At 38.4% G+C, this 27,553-nt stretch overlaps 1 protein-coding gene across 5 annotated transcripts in view; it reads left to right on the top strand.

Moving 5' to 3' along the window:
• The window catches only part of usp20 (ubiquitin specific peptidase 20), a 47,318-nt gene extending 21,243 nt beyond the window's left edge, over positions 1-26,075 (top strand). For 4 of the 5 annotated variants that reach the window (XM_017703897.2, XM_017703896.2, XM_017703892.2 and 1 more), the window contains 8 exons: positions 1,286-1,412; positions 1,731-1,900; positions 2,442-2,523; positions 3,311-3,419; positions 4,735-4,837; positions 6,507-6,575; positions 7,729-7,883; positions 13,223-17,268. In XM_017703897.2, coding sequence (XP_017559386.1) covers positions 1,286-1,412; positions 1,731-1,900; positions 2,442-2,523; positions 3,311-3,419; positions 4,735-4,837; positions 6,507-6,575; positions 7,729-7,883 — 815 coding nt within the window. In that variant the 3' untranslated portion in view covers positions 13,223-17,268. Of the gene's footprint in view, positions 1-1,285; positions 1,413-1,730; positions 1,901-2,441; positions 2,524-3,310; positions 3,420-4,734; positions 4,838-6,506; positions 6,576-7,728; positions 7,884-13,222; positions 17,269-23,468 lie in introns of those variants that run through there. The other variant, XM_017703893.2, reaches the window with a different exon arrangement.
• Positions 26,076-27,553: the final 1,478 nt, after the last annotated feature.

Raw genomic sequence — 27,553 nt, 5'->3', positions numbered from 1 at the left:
CAGAATACGATGATTTGCAAATCCTTTTCAATCTATATTCAATTGAATACACTACAAAGATATGATATTTAATGTTCAAATGGATAAACTTTGTTTTTTGCAAATATTCACTCAGTTTGAATTTAATGCCTGCAACACGTTCCAATGTTGGTAGATGACAAAACCCTTGCAATTGCATGTTGAGAAACATTGTTCTCAACAATGCTGTTCTCCAAGTGGTGACCCTCGCCCCATCCTTGCTTGTGAACAACTGAGCCTTTCAGAGATGCTCCCTTTATACCCAATCATGACATTTATGATTTACACAATGTCCCAACTTCACTGGAATTGGGGTTGTATTTTTTATCAAAGCAGTTGAAAGTGCCTTCTTTTCTTTTAGTAAAAGAAGAAAGTTTAGTAACACCTATATTACCCATGAAAAAAACAAATGTCTTATTTGAATTGTTGCATTGTTGCAAGTTCCAACTGTCCTTGAGCTTCAGATCACAGTCTGATGACCAGACCTTTTCCTGCAGGATTTTCTGATAGAGAGCAGAATTAATTGTTTACTCAATTATGGCAAGTTGCACAGTGTCTGAAGCAGTAAAGCATTCCCACACCATCATACTGTCATCACCATGTTTGACTGTTGGTATGATGTACTTATTAATTCTGTGTTAGCTTTATGTCAGAAATAAATTATATAAGATGAGTCTTTACTTCCTCTTGGTTAGCAGTTGTGTTGACCTTCCTACTTTACCATAGGCTCCATTATTTGTCCAGTCATCCATTGCATCTGTTAATCAGCTAGACCCAATTACGATGGATGGAAATATTGCATTTTGTCTCTACTGGGTCATCATCTAGGAAGTCCAAAACTTCAGACATAGTCAAGCTAGCTAAAGAAAGCAATTGGTAGATAGTATAATCAACAGCAGAAGTGAGCCACTGTCTTATCCCACCCATCACATTTTTAGCTGTTCACAGTTAGAACTCCTGTTAACATAGTGTAAAAGTAACAGTACAAGGTTACTAGAATATCAATAGTAGAAATTTAAAGATTATATGTACCACATATTCTAGTCTTACCTTAATTATAATCTTTCCTTTCTTTGTAGAGCTTTAGTCTTGTGACCATTTACTCCATACCATAAAATAATGAAAAATGTCTACTCAGTATGCTAATATATTACACACTGACAAAGAAATCATGCTCACTTATTTTAAAAAGCTAGTTATCCCCATCTTTTTAATGGGAAATGTATGTCATGCATATGTAATTGATTTAATCTTCTCTCTTTTTTAGGTGGCCACTATATAGCGTATTGTCAGAATGTAATCAATGGGCAGTGGTACGAGTTTGATGACCAGTATGTGACGGAGGTGCATGAGACTGTAGTGCAAAATGCTGAGGCCTATGTGCTCTTTTACCGGTAAGAACATGACACAGAGACTTTCCTAATTACAATGTTTTGAGCAACACCCCTTCATTATCTTTCATAGTAATTTTAACATAAACCTATGATTATTTAACCTTGAATTTGGTAATTCCTTTATTTAGACTAAGCACTGCTGTGGGTAGGACTCTGGACAATATCTGTGAGCATGACATTTTTATCATGATCTCTCTCTCTCTCTCTCTCTCTCTCTCTCTCTCTCTCTCTCTCTCTCTCTCTCTCTCTCTCTCTCTCTCTCTCTCTCTCTCTCTCTCTCTCTCTCTCTCTCTCTCTCTCTCTCTCTCTCTCTCTCAGGAAGAGCAGTGAGGAGTCAGTGAGAGAGAGGCAGAAGGTTGTAGCTTTGGCCAATCTAAAGGAGCCCAGTCTCCTGCAGTTTTACATCTCAAGAGAATGGCTGAACAAGTTCAACACCTTCACTGAGCCAGGACCCATCACTAACCATACCTTCCTTTGTCAGCATGGAGGTACAGATACATCCATACAGACTCACCTCCTACATATCTCTACTGTTTTTAATACATATTTAAAAAGTGGCACAAAATATTTGGATAAAATCTCAAAAGTGCACAGTGTCCAAATGTAAAAAAGTACATTGCAATGTAATATTAGCCCCTGCCCTCCTTGCTATTTGCTAAGTTTAATGATTCAGGGCTATTCTTACTTGAATCACTATCAAAACGTTATCTAAAAGTGCCAAAATAAATAAAATGTCAGAATGTAAAATGTCAAAATTTGTGACATGCCAGCAAGCATAGCTATTATATTGCTTATTTCCCAGCATAATTCATTCTACTGTTTTTAATACAAACTACTAAAATATTCAAGCCCCACCCCCTTTGCTTGTATTAGCCTATTAAGTGTCAGTTATTCAGATAGCAAAATTCTGGTTGTAGTAAACTAATGTGAATGCCATCTATAGTGGGATCAGAAATATTTTAATTCTGACTATTGTGCAGCTTCTGTGATGTTGATGAGGTGTTCATCTTGGGTTGCCATTTTGTGCAGGAATCCCTCCAACTAAGTATCATTATGTGGATGATCTGGTTGTGATCCTGCCTCAGAATGTGTGGGAATATCTTTACAACAGGTGAGTTGAGCAGCACTGTTGGTTAGCATAATAACCTGGACTACAGTTGGGTTAGTACAGACCTTTTGCAGACTTCAGTCCGGATGGGACAAAATTTTGTCAGGCTACACTCAGGATAGGGCAGAATTTTGTCAGACTACATTCAGAATAGGGCAAAGTTTTGTTGGGCTACAGTCTGGTTAGGACACAATTTTGTCAGGCTACAGTCAAGTTGAGGCAAAATATTGTTGGGCTACCTTCGAATTCTAAAAAAAATGAGTCGGGCCACAGTTGGGTTCTGACAGAGTTTTTGTTAGACGTCAAACCAGTTAGGACAGAGTTTTGACAGGCTTCGGTCAACACAGGACTGAGTTTTGGCAGGCTTCACTCTGGTGCAAAATTTGTATGGCAGCAGTCGTGTTAGGACAGTTTTATCAGGTTACATTCAGCTTCAGACAGAATTGTGACCTGGTGCATTTGGGTTGGGGTAAAATTATGTTGAGACTTCAATCAGGTTAGGGCAGTATTTTGATGATCTGCCATCTGCTGTAAGAATAGGACAGAATTCTGTCAAGCAAAAGTTAAGTTGAATGGAATTCTGTCACTCTACAGTCAAGACATCCAGACAGTGAAGCATGCAGGGAAAATGCAAACTAAAGATGGAAGCCATTAAACAGAACATTCTATTAGGTCTTTTCTAAATAAAGTCAGTATAGTGCCATCCCACTGTGCAGCATGTGCCCTTTTTCTTTGCTAAATTATAATCTGAAGGGACTGTGTTTACACAATATGTTCACTTTTGGTTCAGGTTTGGAGGGGGTCCAGCTGTGAATCACCTGTATGTGTGTGCGATCTGTCAAGTAGAGATAGAGGCCTTAGCCAAACGCAGGAAAATGGAGATTGACACTTTCATTAAGGTGAGAATGTAAACATCAACGTGACTGGAGAATAAATACATACAGTTAGTATGAACACAACTACTCATTAGGGGTGTAAGTCTCTGACCTCACAATTCTGTTTTGAATCTTTAGCAAATGATTAATGATTTTATCTCATGACATTTCAAATTACATCACAACTAAATAGAGTTTTGGTCAGTTCTGTTTGGAAGGATTCAGAATTATTTCTTAAAAAAAAAAAACACAGGATATGGTGTAATACAGTGTAATTCCTGAAAAAACATTCATACAATTAAAACAACATCAATGTTTTTTGTTTTCTTATTTTCCATATTTTAGAATTTATCTTCTTTTTTTAGATTGTTCAAAGTTATACTCACCCAGACCTTTCCTAGATCAGTTAATCAGCTAGTTTAGAACTAAGGCTATGAGGTTGATGTTGCTAACACAAGAACTCAGCAGTCACCAAGATGGCCCAAGTCGTTCTGTAAAAGTACATCACCAAAATTTTTCTCAACCTGCTCATACCTCATTCGGGTCTTCAATAAAGTCGCACAAGGTTTTAGGATGTGGTATGACTTACTGTGAACTATAAAATGAATAAAAAATTGTCTGACATGTCTGACACCACCTGGGCTGCTTTTCACAAAGCAGTTGTAAATAAGAGTACTGATCTTGGACACAAATGCTGATCCTAGATAAGCACTCCTATTCCCAAGGTGATTTGCAAAAATAGATTGTTGTCTAAAAATCTTGCCCATAGTGTGCAGCTACATAGTGAAATTTTATTTATTTCTATAGCTCATACTAAGAGTAATTAAAAAAAATTAAATTAGTACCTGTGATTTTTTTGTATTACTGTTAAGCATTATTACTTGTCTGTGAAGCACTTTGAACTGCCACCAGCATAATTAGTGCTACATAAATAAAGATGGTAATTATTATTATTATTATTATTATTATTATTGTTATTGTTATTATTATTATTAAAGATCATACTGTGTTCTGAACTGCATTGACAAGTGTGCAACCTTCATAAAGACCTGGATGTGGTTTGAGCAGGTACATTTTTTCAATTTATGTATGTACGAATTTATTTATTTATTTATTTCGGCTGAATATTGAGATCTAGTGTTTGTTAACATTATTGGCCTCACAGCTCCAGCTCTGAACTAAAGAAGCAAAATTTGAGCTCCAGACATTGTGTCAAACTATTACTTCAAGGTCATAACACACACGGTTAATCAGGTGTGTCCAGACTGTAATGTAATTGTGTTTCTCTTGTGGTATGCTGACGAATGTTACGTAGTAATTTCTTTTTCTCTCTCTACAGCTGAATAAAGAGTTCCAGGCAGAGGAAGCTCCTGTAGTTATTTTGTGCATCAGCATGCAGTGGTTCAGAGAATGGGAAAGCTTCGTCAAGGGAAAAGACAATGGTATCAGCATTAAAATGCACTTTACTTTTTTGCAGCTACATGTGAAACATCTCTCTGTTCCACTTATTTTCTGTTTGTTTATCTGTCTCTAAGTAAAACAGATCTTTTTTGAACGTAACTACAGATGGTAGTTAGCTCAAAATGACATTAGGTCTCAACATCTGGATAGCACAAATCAGCATTAAGCATATCAACCTAGAAATAAACAGCCCAAGACCAACTAAACCCAATCACAACCAGCCTGTTCAAAAACGCAGTCAACACAGTACATACCATATGAATCTCCAAAAGAAGACAGCGGAAGTCTAGTAAAATCACATTCCAGTATCTTTAGCCGCAAAGGTGAAAGATCATTGACCACCAGAACAGTCACAATACATACAGCATTAATAAACCAGGTTGTGAAAATGCTAGAATATACAATTGTAAAACCCCTTTAAGGATGCTCACCACAACTGGTCTTTGTCCTTTAACCTGCTAAACATTGAATTTTTTTCAACATGAGTGCTCTCAACTGAATTTAAAAGCAGTGCCTCATCTGTATTAGCAGGCTGTTGCGTTAGTCATGTTTGCTGCAGACTCTGTGAATTAGAGAATATATATGGCCTGTCATTTTACAGCAATGTGTTCATTTTACCTAGCAATGGCCAGTCAGTCAAGAATGTTTTATGCCCTGAGCTCTGTGAGCGTAACTCACTGCCACAAATCACAACAAAAACTTCAAATTTTATGGACAAATATTTAAAATATGTAAGTATTTAGTCCTTTTTGCTGCATAATTTTTATGTATTTGTAAAGTTTAACATTGAAAAAGGTAAAACACAATATGTGAAGAAGTGTGTTCTCTGTGGATGTGTTAACGTCTTGTATTTTTATTCATTTTTATTGCTTGTGATAGTGCCCACAATGGAAGAAATGCCCCATTCACCTAAACTATTTTGGGTGACACAGACTTCTATCGCTTGTTAGCTACATTAGCCTCAAAGCTCATGTGCAAAACTAAAATCACAAGCCTAGGACACCAGACATGTATTGGCCAATCAAATATTTTTGTGATGAAGGGGAATATAGTTTTCAGTGAAAGTCACTAGACTCTGACATTCATAATAGGCATCTCTTAAATACAGAATGAAGTGTGCACAGTCACATGGGATTGAATTCCAATGTACCAATTAGTTTTTTACTGTATTCATTACTTTTTAACAAATTATTTCTTACACAGAATTTGTAAAGTGTTTTTCTGTGATGTAAGGGAAACCACTGTATGTTTATCCATTTCTGTTTGAGGCCTTTTTGGTAAGAAACCCTAATGAAAAGGCTCTGCAAAGGGACTGGCTTGTGTTGCTCTTGTGTGTGCTATGAAATGTCATGTATTCTAGATGCACTCAGGAGTCAGAACTCTGAAGTGAATTGTAAACAAACAGATTTTCTGAGTTCCAAACACTCTCTGTGCCTGTTGAATCTCTCTCATGCTGGCACATCCACACATACACTGTATACACATATACCCTTTCTGTAATAAAAACATTCTGAGACCAGCAAGTTTGCCAAGACCACCCACAAACTTATTCCTTCTTTTTTGATTAGTTGTAAGCATCACTGTATTCTCTTCATACATTAGTTATAAACTCCTCAGTCTTGTTTTCTCTCTGTTCCTCTGTCCTTCCAGAGCCACCAGGTCCAATTGACAACAGCAAGATTGCAGTGATGAAGGGTGGTCATGTCCAACTTAAACAGGGTGAGGTTAATCAATTTATGTGTAATCTGGCAATATTTTGGTAATATTTCATTTTGTTGGTCCACTGTTATTTTCTTCTAGATGATCACATCTTTATCTGTTAAATTCAGCTTCATTTGTACTTTACATAATTTTAAATTGGAAATATTTTTACCTGTGAAAAAAAAATCTGAGACCATGCTATTATTTATTTCATTTTCAATTCAAATGGCCATTATTTTTTAGTTGTTTTTTACATATCAGGGAAAAAGCAGAAAACAGACATTTTCAACAAAAAACTGCACAAAAGCCTCCAAAAGTATATTATCAGTCAGTACTCAGTTTGTCCACTCTTCACTTTTTGTGCATCCTTCTGCCACTTTAACTCCTCAATCCTTTCACTCTTAAAACCAGCAATTTACTTCTGTTCTCAGAGATGTCACTAATATTATGTTCTTCAAAGAGACGCTAACATTCACATGAGCAACTACCCAAACATACCTTTGCTGCAACGCAGACTTCTTCCTGTACATCTAAAATGGCTAAGGGAGATATTTTTGAGGAGGTTTGATATAAGATAATGCACTTGCATAATAAAGGGTAAAGTCAAATGAAAATAACAAAAAACAAATTTCCAAAACGAACAACCGTGCAATACTTAAACTGTCACCATCAGATAAAGCAGTACTTTTATCTTCGAGAAATAGTGTTTCCACCCATCCTTCTACTTTGAGAAGAAACTTGTGATGTGTTGCTGTCGAGAAGCCATTATTTAAAAAAGGAAATTTACATGAAACAGAAAATTGCATTGGAAAACTGACACTAGACAGACTAAATACTGGAAAATGTATTTATTATAATATTATTCATTAATTTTCAATTAAATAAATATATTAAATACCTATTTAAAAAATGATATGCTATTTATTTATTTTAATTCTAAATTATACATGCCTTATTGGAGTACCTGACTAAGTAAATGAATCCTAAGATACCCAAAATGTAGAAGCCCATATGTTCCAATAAACACACCTGACTCTACCAAGTATTTATAGTTATATGAGACCATGAATATGAAGTGTGACTGAAATATTTCACTCTTTTATTACTGTCATCATTTAGAGAGCTGCTTTAGTTGGTCACTAAATGTGCGTGTGTGTGCATGTCTGTACAGGAGCCGACTATGGGCAGATTTCTGAGGAGACGTGGCAGTTTTTAGTGGGAATTTATGGCGGTGGTCCTGAGATCGCAGTGAGGCAGAGCATCAGCCCTCCAGACCCTGACACACATGGAGAGAGGAAGATAGAGGCAGAAACTAGAGCACTCTGAGTAAGAAACATGCATACCACAGCTTGTTTGTATCAAGAACATTTGAATAGGAGCATACTTCATATTTTAGGTGCTAAAAAAAAACTCTAATTCTGCACACTAATATGGACATCAGTAGTATAAGGGCCTGTATACAAAACCTTCACTTAATCCAAGATGCAAACCATTTTTTTTTATAATTATTGAAACAAGTAGATATTGTATGGACACAAGAACTGTACTTACAGCAATCAGATATAGTAAGCAAGTAGCAGTACATTAAATGAACATTTGAGTCAAACATGACAACAAGCTGAGAGACAATCACATTATGCCTTCAGCAAGACCTGACTTGATTCCTCTTAGTCATTATGATACAATAGTAAGGGGAAAAAAATTAAGTGAACAGTGCCCATGAATGGGTGTCTATGTACAAATATCAGTTTCAAAAACACTGGGACAATATGTGAAATGCCAATAAAACAGAAAGCAGTGATTTGTAAATCCACTTTTACTTGTATTTAATAGAAAACACATTTTGCCTGCAACACATTCCAAAAATGTTTGGACATGGTCAGGTTATAACTAGGAATGTTGTGAAATGTTCAAAAACATCTTTAAAAAGTGATGCTTTCATGCTTCCAGAAGCATCCAGGAAAGGTTTTCATCTCACCTCTTTGCAAAAAAATGCACTGGTGAATAATTCAACAGTTTAAGAACATTTGCAAAGATTTTATTTACCCTCCATGGCATGTAATCAAAAAATTCAGGGAGTCTGGAAAAATCTGTTTGTGTTGAAAACCACAACTGAAGGCACATAACCTTTTACCCCTCTTGCAGTCCTGCATTAAAAACCAGCATGTTTTTATAATGAATAATACCACATGGGCTCAAGAATACTTGGACAAAGTATTGTCAATAAACACCATTATTCACTCTGAAGCACTTTGTTTTAGCTTAAATTAAATGGCTTACATAATAGTGAAGAACTTTTACGCCAAAATAACCTTATTGCACTCATCACAGTGCTGACAGCATTTCTGAAACTGACTTGAATCAATTTCTGAAACTATAGTGGAAAGAACAAAAATAGTGGCGTAATCGCTGGTTAAATTTATTTCAGTTCAGTTTAACAAACAGATTTTTCTTTCCATTTCAGTTAATCAAATGTCTGTTTCAGTGATGTTCACACAAGTGAAGTCAATTGTCATTTTCTCGTCTATACAGTGAGATAGCGTCAGAGTCTTTTCAGCGCGAGCCTGTATCTGATTACATTCCCAATCAGAAAGTGTACGTAGTTTCTGCGCATGTGCATTTGTGTCCTAGTGAAAGTTTATAACATTCATATGGCAGAAGTAAAAAATAGGTCTGCAGAGGAGACAGAGTTTATGCTTTGGACTTTAAAAGTTGGTGGTGGGATGGGCGCCCAGCCTGTGTGTCTCAGAACATGATGTCTTCCTCATTTATTCTTAAGTGCGAAGTATCTTTTCCTGAGTCTGCCATAATTTTAAAACGATTCAAAACACAAGCACTGCTTACTGCTGCTTGTCTCATTCTGACTGGACTTGTGTAATGCTTGTTGTCTTGGTAACGTCTAAATGTCTACACTAAGTGGTACTCTATGTATGTGCATAATTATGGATCAGATTACTTGTGCTCATGTAAATGGAGATTTTGAATAAGACTGAGTAGTGTGAGTATATAAACTCCATCCATCCATCCATCCATTATCTTCCGCTTCTCCGGGGTTCGGGTCGCGGGGGCAGCATCCTAAGCAATGAAGCCCAGACCTCCCTTTCCCCAGCCACTTCCACCAGCTCTCCAAGGGGGATTCCGAGTCTTCCCCAGGGTCTCCTCCCAGATGGACTCGCCTGCGACACCTCCCGAGGGAGGCGTCCAGGAGGCATCCTAACCAGACGCCCGAACCACCTCAGCTGGCTCCTCTCGACGTGAAGAAGCAGCGGCTCTACTCCGAGTCCCTCCCGGATGACTGAACTTCTCACCCTATCTCTAAGGGAGAGTCCAGACACCCTGCGGAGGAAACTCATTTCGGCCGCTTGTATTCGCGATCTTATTCTTTCGGTCATTACCCAAAGCTCATGACCATAGGTGAGGGTGGGAACGTAGATCGACCGGTAAATCGAGAGCCTTGCCTTATGGCTCAGCTCTTTCTTTACCACAACAGACCGGTAAAGAGCCCGCATCACTGCTGACCCAGCACCAATCCGCCTGTCAATCTCCCGCTCCCTTGTACCATCACTCGTGAACAAGACCCCGAGATACTTGAACTCCTCCACTTGAGGCAAGAGCCTATCCCCGACCCAGAGAGGGCTCTCCACCCTTTTCCGCCTGAGAACCATGGTCTCGGATTTAGAGGTACTGATTCTCATCCCAGCCACTTCACACTCGGCTGCAAACAGATCCAGCGATAGCTGAAGTTCGCGGCCTGATGTCCCCAATAGGACCACATCATCTGCAAACAGCAGCGATGTGACCCTGAGGTCACCAAACTGGACACCCTCCATCCCTTGACTGCGCCTAGAAATTCTATCCATAAAAATTATGAATAGGGAACGAGTCTGACTTACTGCCGGCTATGCGAACCAAACTCCAGCTTTGTTTGTACAGGGCCTGAATGGCTTGTATCAAAGAGCCATGTACCCCGTACTCCCGAAGCACCTCCCACAGAATACCCCGGGGAACACAGTAGAATGCCTTCTCCAGATCCACAAAGCACATGTGGACTGGTTGGGCAAACTCCCATGAACCCTCCAGAATCTTGGAGAGGGTGAAGAGTTGGTCCAGTATTCCACGACCAGGGCGGAACCCGCACTGTTCCTCCTGGATCCGAGGTTCGACTATAAGCCGGACTCTCTTCTCCAGTACCCCTGCATAGACCTTGCCAGGGAGGCTGAGGAGTGTGATTCCCCTGTAGTTGGAACACACCCTCCGGTCCCCTTTTTTAAAAAGAGGCACCTCCACCCCAGTCTGCCAATCCAGTGGCACCGCCCCCGATGTCCACGCAATGTTGAAAAGGCGTGTCAGCCAAGACAGCCCCACAACATCCAGAGCCTTGAGGAACTCAGGGCGGATCTCATCCACCCCTGGAGCCTTGCCACCAAGGAGCTTCTTAACTACCATAGCGACTTCGGCCTCAGTAATGGACAAGCCTATTTCCATGTCCCCAGACTCAGCCTCCTCACTGGAGAACGTGTCGGTGGGATTGAGAAGGTCCTCAAAGTATTCCTTCCACCGCCCAATGACGTCTTCAGTCGAAGTCAGCAGCACACCATCTCCACTATATACAGTGCTAGTGGCACACTGCTTTCCCCTTCTGAGTCGCCTGACGGTTTGCCAGAATCTTTTCGGAGCCGACTTAGTCACTTTCCAAGGCCTCACCAAACTCCTCCCATACACGGGTTTTTGCCTTGGCGACAACTGAAGCCGCAGATCGCTTGGCCTGTCGATACCTGCCAGCTGCCTCTGGTGTCCCACAGGCCAACCATGCCCGGTAGGACTCCTTCTTCAGCTTGACGGCATCTCTCACCTGGGGTGTCCACCACCGGGTTCGAGGATTACCGCCCCGACAGGCACCAACTACCTTACGGCCACAGCTACAGTCAGCCGCTTCAGCAATGGAGGAACGGAACATGGCCCGTTCTGAGTCAATGTCCCCCACCTCCCCCGATATCTGGTCAAAGTTCTGACGGAGGTGTGAGTTGAAGATCAATCTGACAGGTTCTTCTGCTAGACATTCCCAGCAAACCCTCACTATACGTTTGGGCTTGCCTGGTCTGACCGGCATCTTCCCCCACCACCTGATCCAACTCACCACCAGGTGGTGATCAGTTGACAGCTCAGCTCCTCTCTTTACCCGAGTGTCCAAAACACATGGCCGCAAGTCCGATGACACGACTACAATGTCAATCATTGAACTGCGGCCTAGGGTGTCCTGGTGCCATGTGCACTTATGGACATCCTTGTGTTCAAACATGGTGTTCGTGATGGACAAACTGTGGTTTGCGCAGAAGTCCAAAAACTGAACACCACTCGGGTTCAGATCAGAGAGGCCATTCCTCCCAATCACACCCCTCCAGGTCTCACTGTCATTGCCCACGTGAGCGTTGAAGTCCCCCAGTAGGACAATAGAGTCTCCAGGAGGAGCACTTTCAAGCACCCTTCCCAAGGACTCTAAGAAGGCTGGGTACTCTGAACTGCTGTTCGGTGCATAAGCACAGACAACAGTCAGGACCCGTTCCCCAACCCAAAGGCGTAGGGAAGCTACCCTCTCGTCCACCGGAGAAAACCCCAACATACAGGCACCGAGTCGAGGGGCTATGAGAAAGCCCACACCTGCCCGCCGCCTCTCACCATGGGTAACTCCAGAAAAGAATAAAGTCCAGCCCCTCTCAAGGAGATTGGACCCAGAGCCCAAGCTGTGTGTTGAGGTGAGCCCGACTATATCTAGCTGGTATCTCTCAACCTCGCGCACCAACTCAGGCTCCTTCCCCGCCAGTGAGGTAACGTTCCAAGTTCCAAAAGCCAGTTTCAGCAACTGAGGATCAGAACGCCAAGGCCCACGCCTTCGGACACTGCCCGATCCACAACGCACCGAACCCCTACTACTGCCCCTCCCATTGGTGGTGGGTCGATGGGAGGGGGGACTCATGTAACTCCTTCGGGCTGGGCCCGGCCGGGCACCATGAGTAAATGCCCGGCCACGACGCTCGCTGGCGAGCCCCTCCCCCAGGCCTGGCTCCAGGGTGGGGCCCCGGTAACCCTGTTCCGGGCAGGGTACACAAGTCCAGTTTTTGTGTCTTCATAGGGGTTATTATGGATCACACTTTGTCTGACCTGTCACCTAGGACCAGTTTGCCATGGGAGACCCTACCAGGAGCTTTTGCTCCAGACAACATAGCTCCTAAGATCATTCAAGCACGCAAACCCCTCCACCAAGATAAGGTGGTGATCCAAGGAGAGGAGTATATAAACTCTTCATTCTTAATCTATAATCAGAATGTATTCAATTGGATTGGCAAAAAAAAAATTTGCATGTAAACATAGCCAATAAAGCTGGAGGATATTTCGCTACAAACTGGCATCTGACTTGAAATTTTAAACGGGGTTCCCTGACATATGAATCCATACTGGTGTATGTAAGTGGCAGTAACACCACCAATACCAGTAGAGTGTGCAACACAGATCAAGATGTCTTTGCGATTATGAAAAACATGCAGTCTGATGTGTCTAAAGGGTGTGTTTGAAGAATGCTGTACTTTTCTCTGTTTTAAAAGTAATAGATTTTGTACTTGAATTATATCTCTGCTGATTTTTTTAATGGTCATTTTTCTCCTATATAGGTGGTGTCCTGAATGTGGCTGAGCATTTTTGCACCGTGTTTACACCTGCTTTCTTGTAAGCACTTTGTGAGCGCACCCAATACCGTGATCTGTTCCCTGTAGAAGACATGGATGTCTAGTAGTACAGATTTGGTAGGTTAAAAGGTCTATAGATCTTATCGGACAAACTAATATAGAATTTGCCACTGTCCTGTGATTGGGGGAGAGAGTTTCCTATGTCCCTTGACCCACAAACTCAAATGCACATTTAAACTTTATTTCCCTAAAATTCAAGTTATATATGTATGCCAAACTGTCTTACAAAGAAAGTCTTATAAAAGGAAAAGCTTTGCACATTTTATGTGGACTAAGCAAGATGTAATAGGCTGTAGTATGTAGATATTTATTGCCAGGGAGGATTTAGCAGGCCAGAATTCCCAGGGGTGGTGATGCATTACTCAATGTAGCGTTAGGTCTACTGTACATAAGTCTATACTTCCATGAATGTGCGTATTTAAAAGAAAACACAGTATTCTAACAAATTAATTCAAAATCAAACTGAAATAGTTCCTCTATGTTTTTGAACTCTTAAAGGAATTCCCCATATATTTTTCCACCTAATCTATATCTGCTGTGTATGTAGCATGTTTCCCTGTACTTATAAAGAAATGGAAAACCTGTTGATTCATAACGCATTTACAGTAAAAGCTAGTTGCTTAACATTTCTTAATTTGTTCAGTCAAAGGTCTTTGTAAATAAAGCTGTATATTTGTATAAAGAGAAGAATTTATGGTAATTGGTTACTAGTGTAGTGGTGTGAGTTGAGCTTTCAAAGATGAAATGAAAAATTTTGAGAGGTGAATGTAAGTGGTTTTTCACTTTGTTGCTCCAATGTTCAAAAGTTGGATAAAACTTCACAAGGACAGATTTGGCAAATCTGATCCCGTGATCTACAGTACAGTGCAAAAATCAGAATATTCAACAAATTGCACAGAAGCCTCAACACCTCATTTTTTTCAGTATTTAATGTGTCCACCGTTTGTCTTCATCACAGCTTCTATTCTGTTTGGCAAACTTGCTCCTCACGATCCAAGTAATCCCAAACACATTCAGTAATGTTGTTCATTTATTTTTTGTCTGCCTTCTTTTTTCAGTAACAGGTTCTTGACACCTACTCATCCTTTCAGACCCACAGCATTATGTTGTCCTCTCACAGGGGAAGAATAAACAAAAACACCTTTATTCCAAACTGAAGCAAAACATGAAAGAAGTGCTGTTTGTCTGATGGTGACAGGTCTGGTGGTCTACCAGGGCATGCGCTGTTGTTAGGAGTCACATTTTCTCATCTTTAAAAAACAGGAATTTCCAAAACTGTATCTTAAAACATATTTTCATTTGACTTCCCCTTACGTATGCAAGTGGATTAGCTTCTATCATATCTCTTGCTGAAACCTGAATGGCAAAATGGCTGTTTTGACTGAAAATGAAATAAGTAAGGGATGGTCTTTTTTTGCACAATGCCTATATATGTATATATAGGTGGTGTTTCTAATTTATGTTATGGAGTCATATATTTCAAATATATATTCATGGAATTCAGCACTTGCCCGGTAGCTCCTCTTAGAAGCAAGTTTCAGTTCAGCTTCAATTCATGTTTTCTGTTGATTTCTAAGTACAGAGAAGTGTGTGTGTTTATGATGGCACAGTACAGATGTGGAAGAACTAGTGTAATCCTTTAAGTCTCCAGACCAGCTTATCTTTACTTCGGGCGTCAACAGACTCAGACTGTGAGTCACAATACACAGCTGTTCCTCCACGTTCTCATAATTACGTGCTCTCAATGTGAGTCATAGTTAACTGGCTAAATTTGTCATTTTTGTTTCATTCTGAGTAGCACTGAGTCTGCAGTACTTACGTAGAACCACTTCTAGCTTCTAAGGGGGAAAAATACTAGAATATTTCCTCATTAAATGCTAGTGCTGTCATGTCTACTGCTGTTTCTTGTACACCGCAATAGTTCTTGCTCTTACTTGAAGAAGTTGGTTGATATGGTACTTGCATGATTTGGGCTGTTAATTTGCGCTTTCGTTGGAAATTACAGGGGTGTCCTGTATAGGAAGTCTTTACTAGGTCAACAGCAGTCTGACATGATTAATATTAGGCCACTTTTGTTACTACTGTCACTTTGAAAGTTTTCTGCACTGTTTTACTTGTAGTTAGTTTTGGGAGTCAGCTGACCTGTTGTTTTTTTTTTTTCAAAATTTTCTACAAACTTTGTTGTGATTTAAACAAAGTCATTCAGAATGGTTTGAAGTGAGATAGTTAACTGTTGTGAAACTTACAAGCCCAGATTTCTATACAGTGAAGTGACAGGAGCCAGGGCTAGAACTGAAAGGTTAAATGAAACTTTTTTTTTTCCTTGATCGTGCCTGATCTGTAGCCATGGCATTACTAAATTTAGTGTCTAACTAGCTTGTACATTTGCATGGCTACCATAATCAGGAAAATAAAGGAAAGCAGATAGGAAAGGAAGATTCATTCAGACACACCCTTAGGGTCACAATGTCTACGAAACAAAGATTTCATTTAATTACTATCCAACATAACCAGAGAACCTATGCATGTCTTTCGATGTTTTATATGTAATGTTGATTATGTTAAAAGATTGAAATTTTAAAAAAATAAATCTTTGCAAACTATTTTGCCTTACAACAGCCTACCTCTTAACAATGAGCAGATTTTTAAAAACACATTTTGGGCCACAGTCTTCACAAAACTGTCATAAAACAGTGTAACGTACATCAGGCAACATACTATCATTGTCCAAAAAAAAAATTATCTTAATTTTTTTTCTACATCATTTGGACACAGTAGCTGCCCATTACAGTGTGTGAAAAAAGTGATAATGAAGGGACCCAAGGAAATGCTCCAAAATTAACTGGAATAAAACCCCTTTTTTTGTTTTTGCCCTCTCCTGTAAATTTGGACATTACTTTTTCTTGTTTGTTTTTTTTTTTTTTTTTTTTAATCGGTGACCTTATAATGCAATATATTTTTTGTAGCTTTTTATAGGCATTAAACACTTAAGATGTTTAGTTCCTATCACCACTACTGTGAACAATTCTGGCTCCGTATCTCCAAAATGATGAGCTTCACATTGAATCACTCTGGATGACTTTGTTTAACATATAATGCTTGCATTTGCATACATTTAGAAAAATCAACAAAATTGTTCTGTAAATAGACAGTTTTGTAAATGAAATGTGATGGTGAACCTCTATAGAGTATAAGAGTGCTCAGATATCTGTGTTAAAGTGACTGTCAAATGGCAGCACCATTGGTTATGTTCATGCATAATTAGAAAAGCATACAACTGCAAAAATTGCTTTCCTATAGTAGAAGTGACGAGGGGGCAGTTAGAAAGGGTTTGAAATCCCAGAATTCAGTCAACAAATCCACCCAAATTAAAATTCAAGTACCACCCTGGATGGATACACCAACCACAAAACTGACATTTCTGTAGTAAGGATTTCTGTTATTAAGCTATACAGTCAATTAAGGGCATGTGCAATGAAGTGAATGAGATGAGTCTGAACAGTGAATAAGTCTAGATGGTCTGACTACAAAGGATTTTGAGCTGAACATAAAACATCATTCTGTGCACTAGTGTTAGTTAAGGTTAGTAGTAGGTGTTATATGAGCCATCCTTTGCTGTTGTATCAACTTGATCATACTGATAGTCTCATCTGTGTTTAAAACATGCATATTTAAATATGTAGTCTCATTTTAATTTTTTATTTATATAATTTGTTTCCTTCTACTGAGCAGAAAGGTTAAAACTGTTGTACTTTATGGACCAGTCATGGACAACATGATGGTTTGCTAGCTGGTGTAAAAATAAAAATGTTAAAAATATATATTGAACTGTTACATTTGAACAAAGAGTCTGTTATGCTAATTATGTTCATTTCAACAAATTGAAATTATAAGCTTAGTGCAGTTAATTTAAATGTTTAAATGTCTCTGACTTCTTGACAAATGAACTAATAAAGCGTGTTCTTTCTTCACTGTGTGCATGTTTTGTGTATACTTTAATTGGAACAATAACTGAATCCTGTATCTTCTCATATTAAGCAAGTTCATCATGCCATAGTATTTCAAAGACAAAAATCTTATTTTCTGAAATGTTTAATCAAAGTCTAATGGCTTGCACATAAAAAACATCTGATTCAGTTTTGATTACGTGCTGTGGCCAGGGAAAAATAATATTAACCAAAGATAAGATACACCCACCTCCCACCACCCATCCGATCACATGAAAATACTCTGTTAGCTCAGATATAGGGCTGAGCAATATGACTATATTTATCATTATTGCCGTAATTTATATCAGTATGTGTGACGTCTTTACCTAGGTAACATATCTAAGCCTGGTTAATTGGATTTGGTACTATGCAGAGTGTTGTGTTAAATACACATAATTTCTGCTTCTAGTTTTTGATCATATTTTTAAATGTGGCACTACTGCCTCTTTTTTTTGTCTGTTTTACATGTCTGATATCAGAAAAATAAATATTGTGGCATATCGCGTATCATACAAAAAATATAAAGTATCATATTTTTGCTATTTCACCCACCTGAAGTAATTACACAAACACACACACACGTTATATATATATATATATATATATATATATATATATTAGTGTGTGTGTATGTGTGTATATATATATATATTATATACACATACATACACGCATATATAATTTTTTATGCATTGTTTGTGTTGTTTCCAGTATTCTGTAAATTGTTCCTCTAATCACATTTGTGTGTTTAGTGTTTTTTCAAGTACTGAAGTGTACTAAAATCATTTAAATTGTGATAAAATGTGGGATTTCATGATGAAAAGATTGTAATAGGATCACTATATGGTCTGAAATATATATATATATATATATATATATATATATATATATATATATATATATATATATATATATATATACATTTTATATATATATATATATATATATATATATATATATATATATATATACACTAGTAGTTAGTATTTAAATTAATTTCATAAATCATAATTATATTAGTATAATATGCCTTAGGTTGTATGCTTATTAACATGCCATTAGAAACATTTTTAAAAAGCCAATAAGCTAAAATTCAGTGGATATTTGTTAAGTATTTGATGACATTGCCTGTGTTCTTATCTACATCTCTCGTTAGAAAATGTCAAAATCTTGAACTACTACATCTGAACAAAAAGTCAATGTCAATGATAATTGCAGCAAACAATGTATTTTACACATCCGGAGGAGGCTAGTAAAAGCATGAGCTCCTGACCACATGCCTGTCCCCCATTCCTTATTAATCATCCTTTCACCCCCCCTCTATAAGCTCCCCCATCCCTGCCCGCCAATGCGGCTGTGCTCAGACTGCCCCATCAAAACCATCTCCCAGGGGAGGTGTGTGTGTGTGTGCGTGCGTGCTTGTCACAGAGACCACAAGCAGCTGTGATGTCATTTAGATTCTCTAATCTAGCAAACAGACGAAGGAAAGCCCAGCATTGAGAGACAGAGGGGGAGATGGTAAAATGGCATTGCAGAGCATGCTGTAAGCCTCAGCCTTCTTAATGGAGAGAACATCGTTTTTTTCTTCAGGGACATTCCAAAGTGAGTATTTGCCTTCATTTGAAGCTATCACTACATCTAACATTTGTCTTTGGTCCAGCTGAATGCTTTCAGATATTCATAACATCTGCTGGCTGTGTCCACCAGCAGTAAACAGCATGTGAGGTTCTAGCTAGCATGGGGATGAGAGGAACCTGTCCAGGCTTTTACTGGCGTCCCGGGTGTGTCCTTTGTTAAAGGAAGTGGTTTTGTTTTCCCTCACTGAAAATACATTGTGGTGGTATCAGATAAAACATTATGAATAGCTGTTAAAATGTGCCTTAAAATGACCTGATTTAACCTTATTTAGCAAAAGCCCAGCACACCAGCTCTCTAGTAATTGCAGAATATGAAATAAAATGCTGAGCAAAAGTCAGAGACCAGCCTTTATTTATTTAATTCCCAGAAACAACAGCCATTAAGTAAAGTTGTTCATTTGTCAGTGTCAGGAAAAAAGCAGAAACATTTTCTGCATACAGATAAGCTACATGTGTAGCCTCAACAACTAAATATTAAATATGATATATTTTTTTTCAGCATTTGGTGTCTGTCTTTAGTATTTATTACAGGAGACTTGTTTTTACCTTTTCAAAGGAATCTGCAGGGATATTCTTCCATACCGTCAAAGTTTAGTCTTTTGGAAATTGTTATTTATTTGCTTTTTCCCTTCCATGCAAAGCAGAAGAGTCGTGCTTATCATACCACAAACCTCATATGGTATTAGAATGACGTTTTTCCTCTACCAGAAGTGCTATTCTGATTATGAAGTATAAGATCTGTGAAATATAAAACACTAGACTTAACAATAGAAATGATGTCATATTCTATAATTAGTAGAGATCTGATGTAGAAGGGATTGAAGCCTATTAAAGAAATCTGATTCCAAGGCATATGTCATATGGCATATGTCATCTGCACAAAAAGCTATTCACCATTGCGTATGAGCAAACAAAATAAATGAAATGCTAGCAGGTTGGATAGCTGGTGTTTGGTTTTCTATTTAGGTATACAAATAGCTTATATCAAGCTACCTTTTATTCTTAATTGTTTTCTGTTCATTTTGTCAATTTAATTTATTTAATCTTACTTTTGCTAAGTGGTGCATGTCAGTACTCTGGAATATTTTTCCACTAAATTAGATTAACTCAAATAATCGAACCACATTTGGAAAGTTGGACTGCTTGAGAGGGATTACCCAACGCTAGAATGAGGTATTTTTGCTTACAGAAAATATCCTTGGGGTGAGGTGGAGATCACTGTATTTCCACAATCAATTGAGATGACTCTGATGCAATTAATTACCTTAAATGATGAGTTGTGCAATGACATGAGATTCTTATACATCCTGTTCTGCCTGTCTAAGCCTCCAGACTGCACTAAATCATTCATAGGTCTGATTTCTTACACCCCAATGGCTAAAGTGTTTCTTTGTACTATCATGCCAGTATAAAGCAAGTGTTACTGTTTATAGCGTACTGTTCACAGCAAAAAAAAGAAAAAAAACTGCTGATTTTTTTTTTTTTTTTGTATGTGCCCTTTCTGAATTTGATGCTGCAACACATAAATAAATTCAAAATAAAATGAGACAGGGCAAAAAACGACTGGAAACATTTTGTAGGGCTAAAAAACACCTGGTGGAACATCTCACAGCTAATTTGGTTAATTGGCAACAGGTCAGTAACACATGGGGTATAAAAAAAGCATCCCAGATACGATGAGTCTTTCTTAAGTAATGATGGGCAGGAGTTCACCACTCTGTGAAATACTGTGCAGGCACATGCAGTGCAAAATTTGCTATATTGCACAATATAGTAAAGAACTTGGGAACATTATCATTAAAAGATTCAGAGAATCCAGAGAAATCTCTGTATGCAAGGGGCAAGCCTGAAAAACAGTATGGCTGGCCAGGAACCCCAGGCCCTCAGGTATCACTATGTTTAAAAAAAAAAGTGAAAATCATTGCATGGGCTCAGAAACACTTCTGAAAGTCATTGTTGGTGAACACAGTTGGTCGCTGCAAGTTAAACCTCTACGATGCAAAGACAAAACCATACATAAACAGGTTCCAGAAACTCCACTGCCTTCTCTGGGCCCAAGCTAATTTAAGATGGACTGAGACAAAGTGAAAAAGTGTTCTGAGGTTCAACAAATCAAAATTTACATTCAGCATCCATGGTGGTATGTGGGTACATTAGTGCACAACCAATTACCACAGCATGGCTCTGTCATAAGAGTCTGAGTGCTAAACTGACCTGCCTGCAGTCCAGACTTGTCACCCACTGATAAAATTTGGCACATAAATAAAATGAAAAATGTGATAAACGAGAAATTTTATATGAAACAAGAATAGGAAAATATTTCACTGTCAAAAATACAACAATTGGTCCCTCCATTCCCAAATGCTTACAGAGTGTTATTAAAAGAAGATGTGATGCAACAGTGGTAAACACGTACACATATTGATTTGGTTCCAGATAAATGACCAAATGTCCAGATAAATGTGTTAAACTTCTTAAGTTTCAAATAATAAGTAGGAAGCCCTTATGAATAAATACATCAATTAAGAAAAATGTAGAAATTAAGACATTTTAGATACAACAGCGGTGTTCACATCTTAAGACAGTTAACAAAAATGATCCTAAATCTAATTATAATATTTATTATTTCATAACTTTTTTAAGGAAAAATATTGACATTTTAAATAGAATGTCTAAAAATAACTTTTGGATGCTATAACAACTGTGCACTGTATTATTACACTGTATTGAAAATAATTGCATTTTTAATATGGCAAGTGATTAAACTTTTGAACAGTCATGTGTGTTAAATGACTGGGACGAGACCAGTTTTAATCTAACATGAGAGCAAGGGAAAAAAGTAATATATGTACTTATCTCTGTGCTCTCCAAAGAGCGTTTCTGGCTTTCACTGAACAACTGTTGTAATTTCTTGTAAACCACAGATGGCAGAAAAAAAATCAGTTTCTGCCAATGTTTACACTAGTATCCAAGCAAATATGAGAAACTTCATCTTGAAAAGAGGAGTGTCTGTTTAAGGTCAAACTTCCAACTTTTCCATCTGAGAGAACTCTTTGTTTGTGTCCATCCTTCAGCTCTTCAGCTCTTTCTCTTTCATTTGTTTAATAGTGAATCTTTAGACTGCAATATGTGCTAGGGACTGACATAGTATCAAAAAGGGGTATAAATCTATGACTTGACAAGCTGATCATTGACTAGTTGTTTCTTTGGGAAAATATTTAGTGTATCTATATTTTTACTATGATGCAATTCAAACATTTCAGTACAATGTAGAAACATATTTTAGTGCATGAATACACACAAGTGTGACTGAAGGAATTGTTTACACTGTAGTGCAATATATACAATTAAAGACAAACACCACTCCAACTCATCCCAGGGGTATTGGATGGAGCCATCTACCACTGCAAAGAAAACAGATCCCCTGCTTCCTCAGCCCAGTGCTGGAGGGTTTATACCTCTTTAGACAATATTTGCCACTGCACATGGTGATTTTCTACTCATGTAAGTAGGCCTGTCGCGATAATTACATTATCGACTTATCGTACGATAATTTTTTTTAACCGCGATCATTTTTGCCGATGTCGATAATTGGCCATTGGGTTTCCGCGCAAATTTGTTTACATGAGAATAAACCGCAACTACGTTAGATTTCAGAAAGTCACGCAGTGCTGCTCTCTCGCAACCCTTTTCTGTGGAGATTCTACAAACTGTGTGTGTGTGTGTGTCTGTGTCTGATTAAATGCATGTGTCAGCAATAGATGCTCCATAAAGTAGCTGAATTGACTAATTAATTAAATACTTAAGATATTTACTTCTGTATATCTGGAGTACTTCTGGATATCTTTGATTTTGTATTCTGCAAATTAGCCCCCAATTTGCAATGATTTTATTATGGCTAAAAAATGAATGCACATTTCTTTATTATTATAACCAATTCCAATTGGTTTTAACATTCCAGAATTGATGCAGCTGAATTCCAGTGCATCAGTGTTGTGGGAAGATTACTCAAAAAATGGGTGGAGAAGTGAGTGATTATGTATACCAATCTTCTAATTGCAGTAAATGTCTGTTTGATTTGCTAAAGTGTGGGGGCAGACAGTTTTACATATTTCTCCCACCTTTGCATGGAATTTTTCCTACTCTCCAGTGCCTTAAAGGAGTGTTATATGGAAACTTCCTAATAGTTGTAGCAGTTATGGTTGCTAGATGGGGGCCAAGATCAGAAAAATTTGCAGCCAGATGTATTTATGTGTATGTATTTATGAGAGAATGAGAAATGTGTATGCAGTATACATCCAAAATGCATTTCTCAAATTCTGTTTTCTGAAACAGATTAGAATTACCTCTGCTGTGTCATCATGCATTTCCGTTTTTGTCTCGAACTTACTGATGACTCCACTACACCTTTTAAACCCTGCACCTCATTGTGCAGTTAGTCAGCATTCCTAGACAGTTTTGTAATCAGCTACAGCATTACTAAACTGAACATTAATTTCAACCATACTCTGACTGTTCATTAAAATATTGTATTTCTCTTCTCAGGCAGGACAGAAACCTGAGTGGTGTCAAACACAGCAACATATTCATGCAACAAACAATGGGTCAAAACCACTTCTGGGATTACGCAACAAAAGTCCAAGGATCTTCCACAGTGGTGGCATCTCAGCTTCTACAATGTCATTGAGTAACCTAAGAGTGAACTTGAGTACAAAACCATAAAAAACCTACTGAAAATTTTACATTATAACAATCTAAAATGGAATATAATACCAACAGTATATTCAATTTTCTTAGGGTGGACCTTTTTAGATGAGAAAAAAATAATGATTTTGATATTATTTTGCTGATCTTGTTTGGAAAAGGAAGTTTAACTGGAAAGGCCTCCTTTTGCCCTGCCTAAAGAGAGGGAGAGAGAGATTCATAAGTGTAAATATTTACATTTGGCCCGTGTGTAAAGCTGAACTGGGAGTGGTTTCATCACCCTGTAACCTATGGACTACCTTCTTCACTCACACATCTGCATGAGAGACAGCAAGGCACAAGCAACAGCAGCTTAACCCCCTCACTTTGTCTCTCCTTCTCTTTCATCCCGAGTGCCAAGTTATTGTCGTCTCTCGCCCCCAGGCGAAGGCTCGTCAGGCAATTCAAAAGAAAGACACCAGCGCATTCCTGTCAGTTTTTCAGTCTTCCTTTTCCACAAAACATTTCTCAGACACAAACTTGCAGTTGCATGTTAGACTGGTACTACAGTTTCAACACAACCATAACACATTTCAAAGACTAACAGGACTAACTGTGCTAATGAATGTTTTATAGCTATGGGTCTAGGAGCTTATGAAAATGCTGGACCTAAAAGCAAATGTATTTTCTAAGTAGTTCTGGGTGATATTGATCCAATTCACTATGAAGATATTTTTCAAAAACATCACAATGCCATATGATTGAAATCTGCATTGATAATTTTAATGAATCCTAGCTCCCTTTGCACTGGTGGTCTATGCTAGTGATGAGCGATTAATCTTCTATCTCAGATTCACAATTGGAAAGAGTGCAATTTTCAGATCACAAGAGCTACAATTTTAATTATAGCTTAGATTACCAATAAGTCTTAAGTTTTAAGTGGGGAATTTAAATTTGTGCTGTGTACATGACAGCATAACTACAACTAACAGTTACAGTCTACATTCCGAATTAAAGCCTCTGGTCTTCTTGGCCAAAATAACAGGCCTCGACCTTAATTTCTAGGAAATAATTGCAATTTACTTTGCAGACACAATATATTGATCAAGGAACCTTCTTCAGTATTATAAACAATAACCAGTCAGAACCCTAATTAAAAGTACTACTATTTATTTAGTATTTGCCTATTTTTAACTGCTCTTTCAAAAGAACATCTCAGTAAATCGTTTTTGCTGTCTGTGGGTATTGCTGAAACTGAAAGTTAATATGGTTGTGTGACATCAGTACTTGTATATTGGTAAGCTTATATTCAATATATCATCTAGCACTACTCTTAGTATCTCAATATTAGTAGATGCTACATGCAAATATGCCTTACTGTTATGTATTTGTGTTGTGCGCTTATTATGTACACAAGTATGTTTTTAGGAATTAGAGGTGTTTTCTAGTGAATGAATCAGATAAATGAATGTATGTGGGGATTGCTTTCAGGCAGCCAGTGTGTTTCACTAGTATGAGTTTATGTCTGTGGCTGAGTCTAAGAAATTTACATACCGCGACACATACTGCGACAATGGGCTGCGCAATATGTACTCAGTTGATTGACATGTGGAATGTGTCTGGACAGAGAGCTGGACAGAGAGCTATGGAAATGTCTGGCTTTCCACAAGTCCCTCAGCAGGACTATCACAGACTATCTGGCCTGCACTACACCTCTTCCTTCTCTGATGCAGAGGATTGCTGCGACGACTTGACCAGTACAAGCTCTTCCTCAGACTACCTTGGAATGGACAACTGATAGCTGTGCTGTCACTAAATGTGATAGTCAATATAAAGTGTCTTCCTTGGTGTGAAGAAAAGGTTTTGCCTAAATTAGTGATTTGCAAGTTTTCTCAGCTTTTACACTATGGTTAAAACCACATGTTAAAACAATTTTGCAGTTAAAGCTGGTTTGAACACTAGAAAGGACTGAGCCCTGAAGACTTCTGACATCTCAAGGGGATAAAATGCACGGAGATGGGCACTACTCCTAAGGTAGTACTGTCAAATATAATAATAATAATAATAATTTTCAAAGGGACCCAAAACTGGAAATTAATTTGTCAAGTTGTCATTTGTCAAGTTATGTAATATACTGTAGCATAGAATCAAGCCACTCTGCCTCACTGGTTTGACTGAATTAATGATTTTGTATCCTTTTTGTGTGTTCTCTCACTACAGTACCCAGCATGCATTACAGAAATATGCCATTAGGAATTCTCCCTCACACAAATATAGAACGCAGGACTGGACTCTGTTGTAGAGGCCACTATATAAAGAGCCTCCATTTGCATTAGCCAACTAGCATTAAAAAAAAAAAACATGTAACTAAAAATCCACTCCAAAGCTCTTACCTTCAACATACGTCATCAGGAGGGGGTTACTAGTTAGAGAATCTTCAAAGACTATTGCAGCACCTCAGAATGTGAGTAAGCATGTTTACAAAATGTAGCAATTGTTACTTTTTTTTTGGCAAGAGTGTTCCTTCAAGCAATAGAACACAAGAGAGTCCATTATCCAAAATAACATCATTCTTACAAGTATAAATTTTAATGTTTCCAGTTTCTTCAGCCAAAAAAATATGCCTCACCACAATTGCTGTGTTGTTTTTTTTAGCAACCGGTTGTCAGCAGATAGCAGCATGTTTCTGAATATATCTGAAACATGCTGCTATCAGATACAACAACACAGGAAAAACACATCACCTAATTAGATTGTGTGGTTGGAACTAACCGTTGTTTTATATATATAACTATCCTCAGGATTGTAACATAACATAAAATACATGAGAAGTTTTTATCACAGATATTTACATGATATTGTTACAAATGAGATTAGTCTTTTATGTTTTTATTGTTATTTCAAACTGTTACGACCCACAGGAGAGCCTAGGGGATAAGGGGGCCAGTAACAAGTTATAGATGTGATGTTTGCATCACAAACCAGGAAGGAACAAGACATGAATAGGTTAGCTTCTTTTTCTCATTCATTATACGCTAGGGATAAAGGATAAAGTATACTCAGGACTACTTGAGTGAGACCTCCAAAACAATACCATGTAAAATATTTACAAAAAACATGGCAAATACGCTTGCTGTCAAAAGAACAGAATTCTGGACCCAGACAGTGCTAAATGAAAGAAATAATCAACACAAACAGATACATAAACTACCCTAGCTCTAACTGAAATCCTCACCTAGTAGCAAAAATGAAAATCTATCTACACTAGTCTTCCCTAAGGCATAACATAAATGCATGGGTTGGCCCCTGCCCCATACCTAAGGTGTCTATACATTGGGCTGCTACGTCATGTAAAAATGTATCTACCCTGTCCAGAACCCCAAGAAAGCACAGCAGCGTAAGAGAGAATTGAATAGAATAGAATTTACAACCATTTATCACTATGTTTGCACACTGTGAAATTAGACCTCTGCATTTAACCCATCTGTCCAGTGAAACACCCACATACGTGCACGCTAATGAACACACACACTAGGGGGCAGTGAGCACACTTGCCCGGAGCAGTGGGCAGCCCTATTCACAGCACCCGGGGAGCAATTGGGGGTTAGGTGCCTTGCTCAAGGGCACTTCAGTCATGGACTGTCAGCCAAGGGGATCGAACCGGCGACCTTCCGGTCACAGGGCTGGTTCCCGGAGAGAGAGAGAGCATAGTGTGGGTAACATAAGCTAACATGAACCGGACAAAATTTGATCAAAACACAGACAAGACCAGTGCAGACATACACAAAACTGCACCAGCAGAAACAACACTAAGCTCATGTGTCTGCGACAGCAACTATAGGGGGCAGTGAGCACACTTGCCCGGAGCAGTGGGCAGCCCTATTCACAGCACCCGGGGAGCAATTGGGGGTTAGGTGCCTTGCTCAAGGGCACTTCAGTCATGGACT

This window comes from Pygocentrus nattereri, chromosome 23 (genome assembly GCF_015220715.1).
Source record: "Pygocentrus nattereri isolate fPygNat1 chromosome 23, fPygNat1.pri, whole genome shotgun sequence".
NCBI lineage: Eukaryota > Metazoa > Chordata > Actinopteri > Characiformes > Serrasalmidae > Pygocentrus > Pygocentrus nattereri.
Note: the sequence above shows the minus strand (reverse complement) of the source record. Positions and strands in the feature narration are given on the sequence as shown.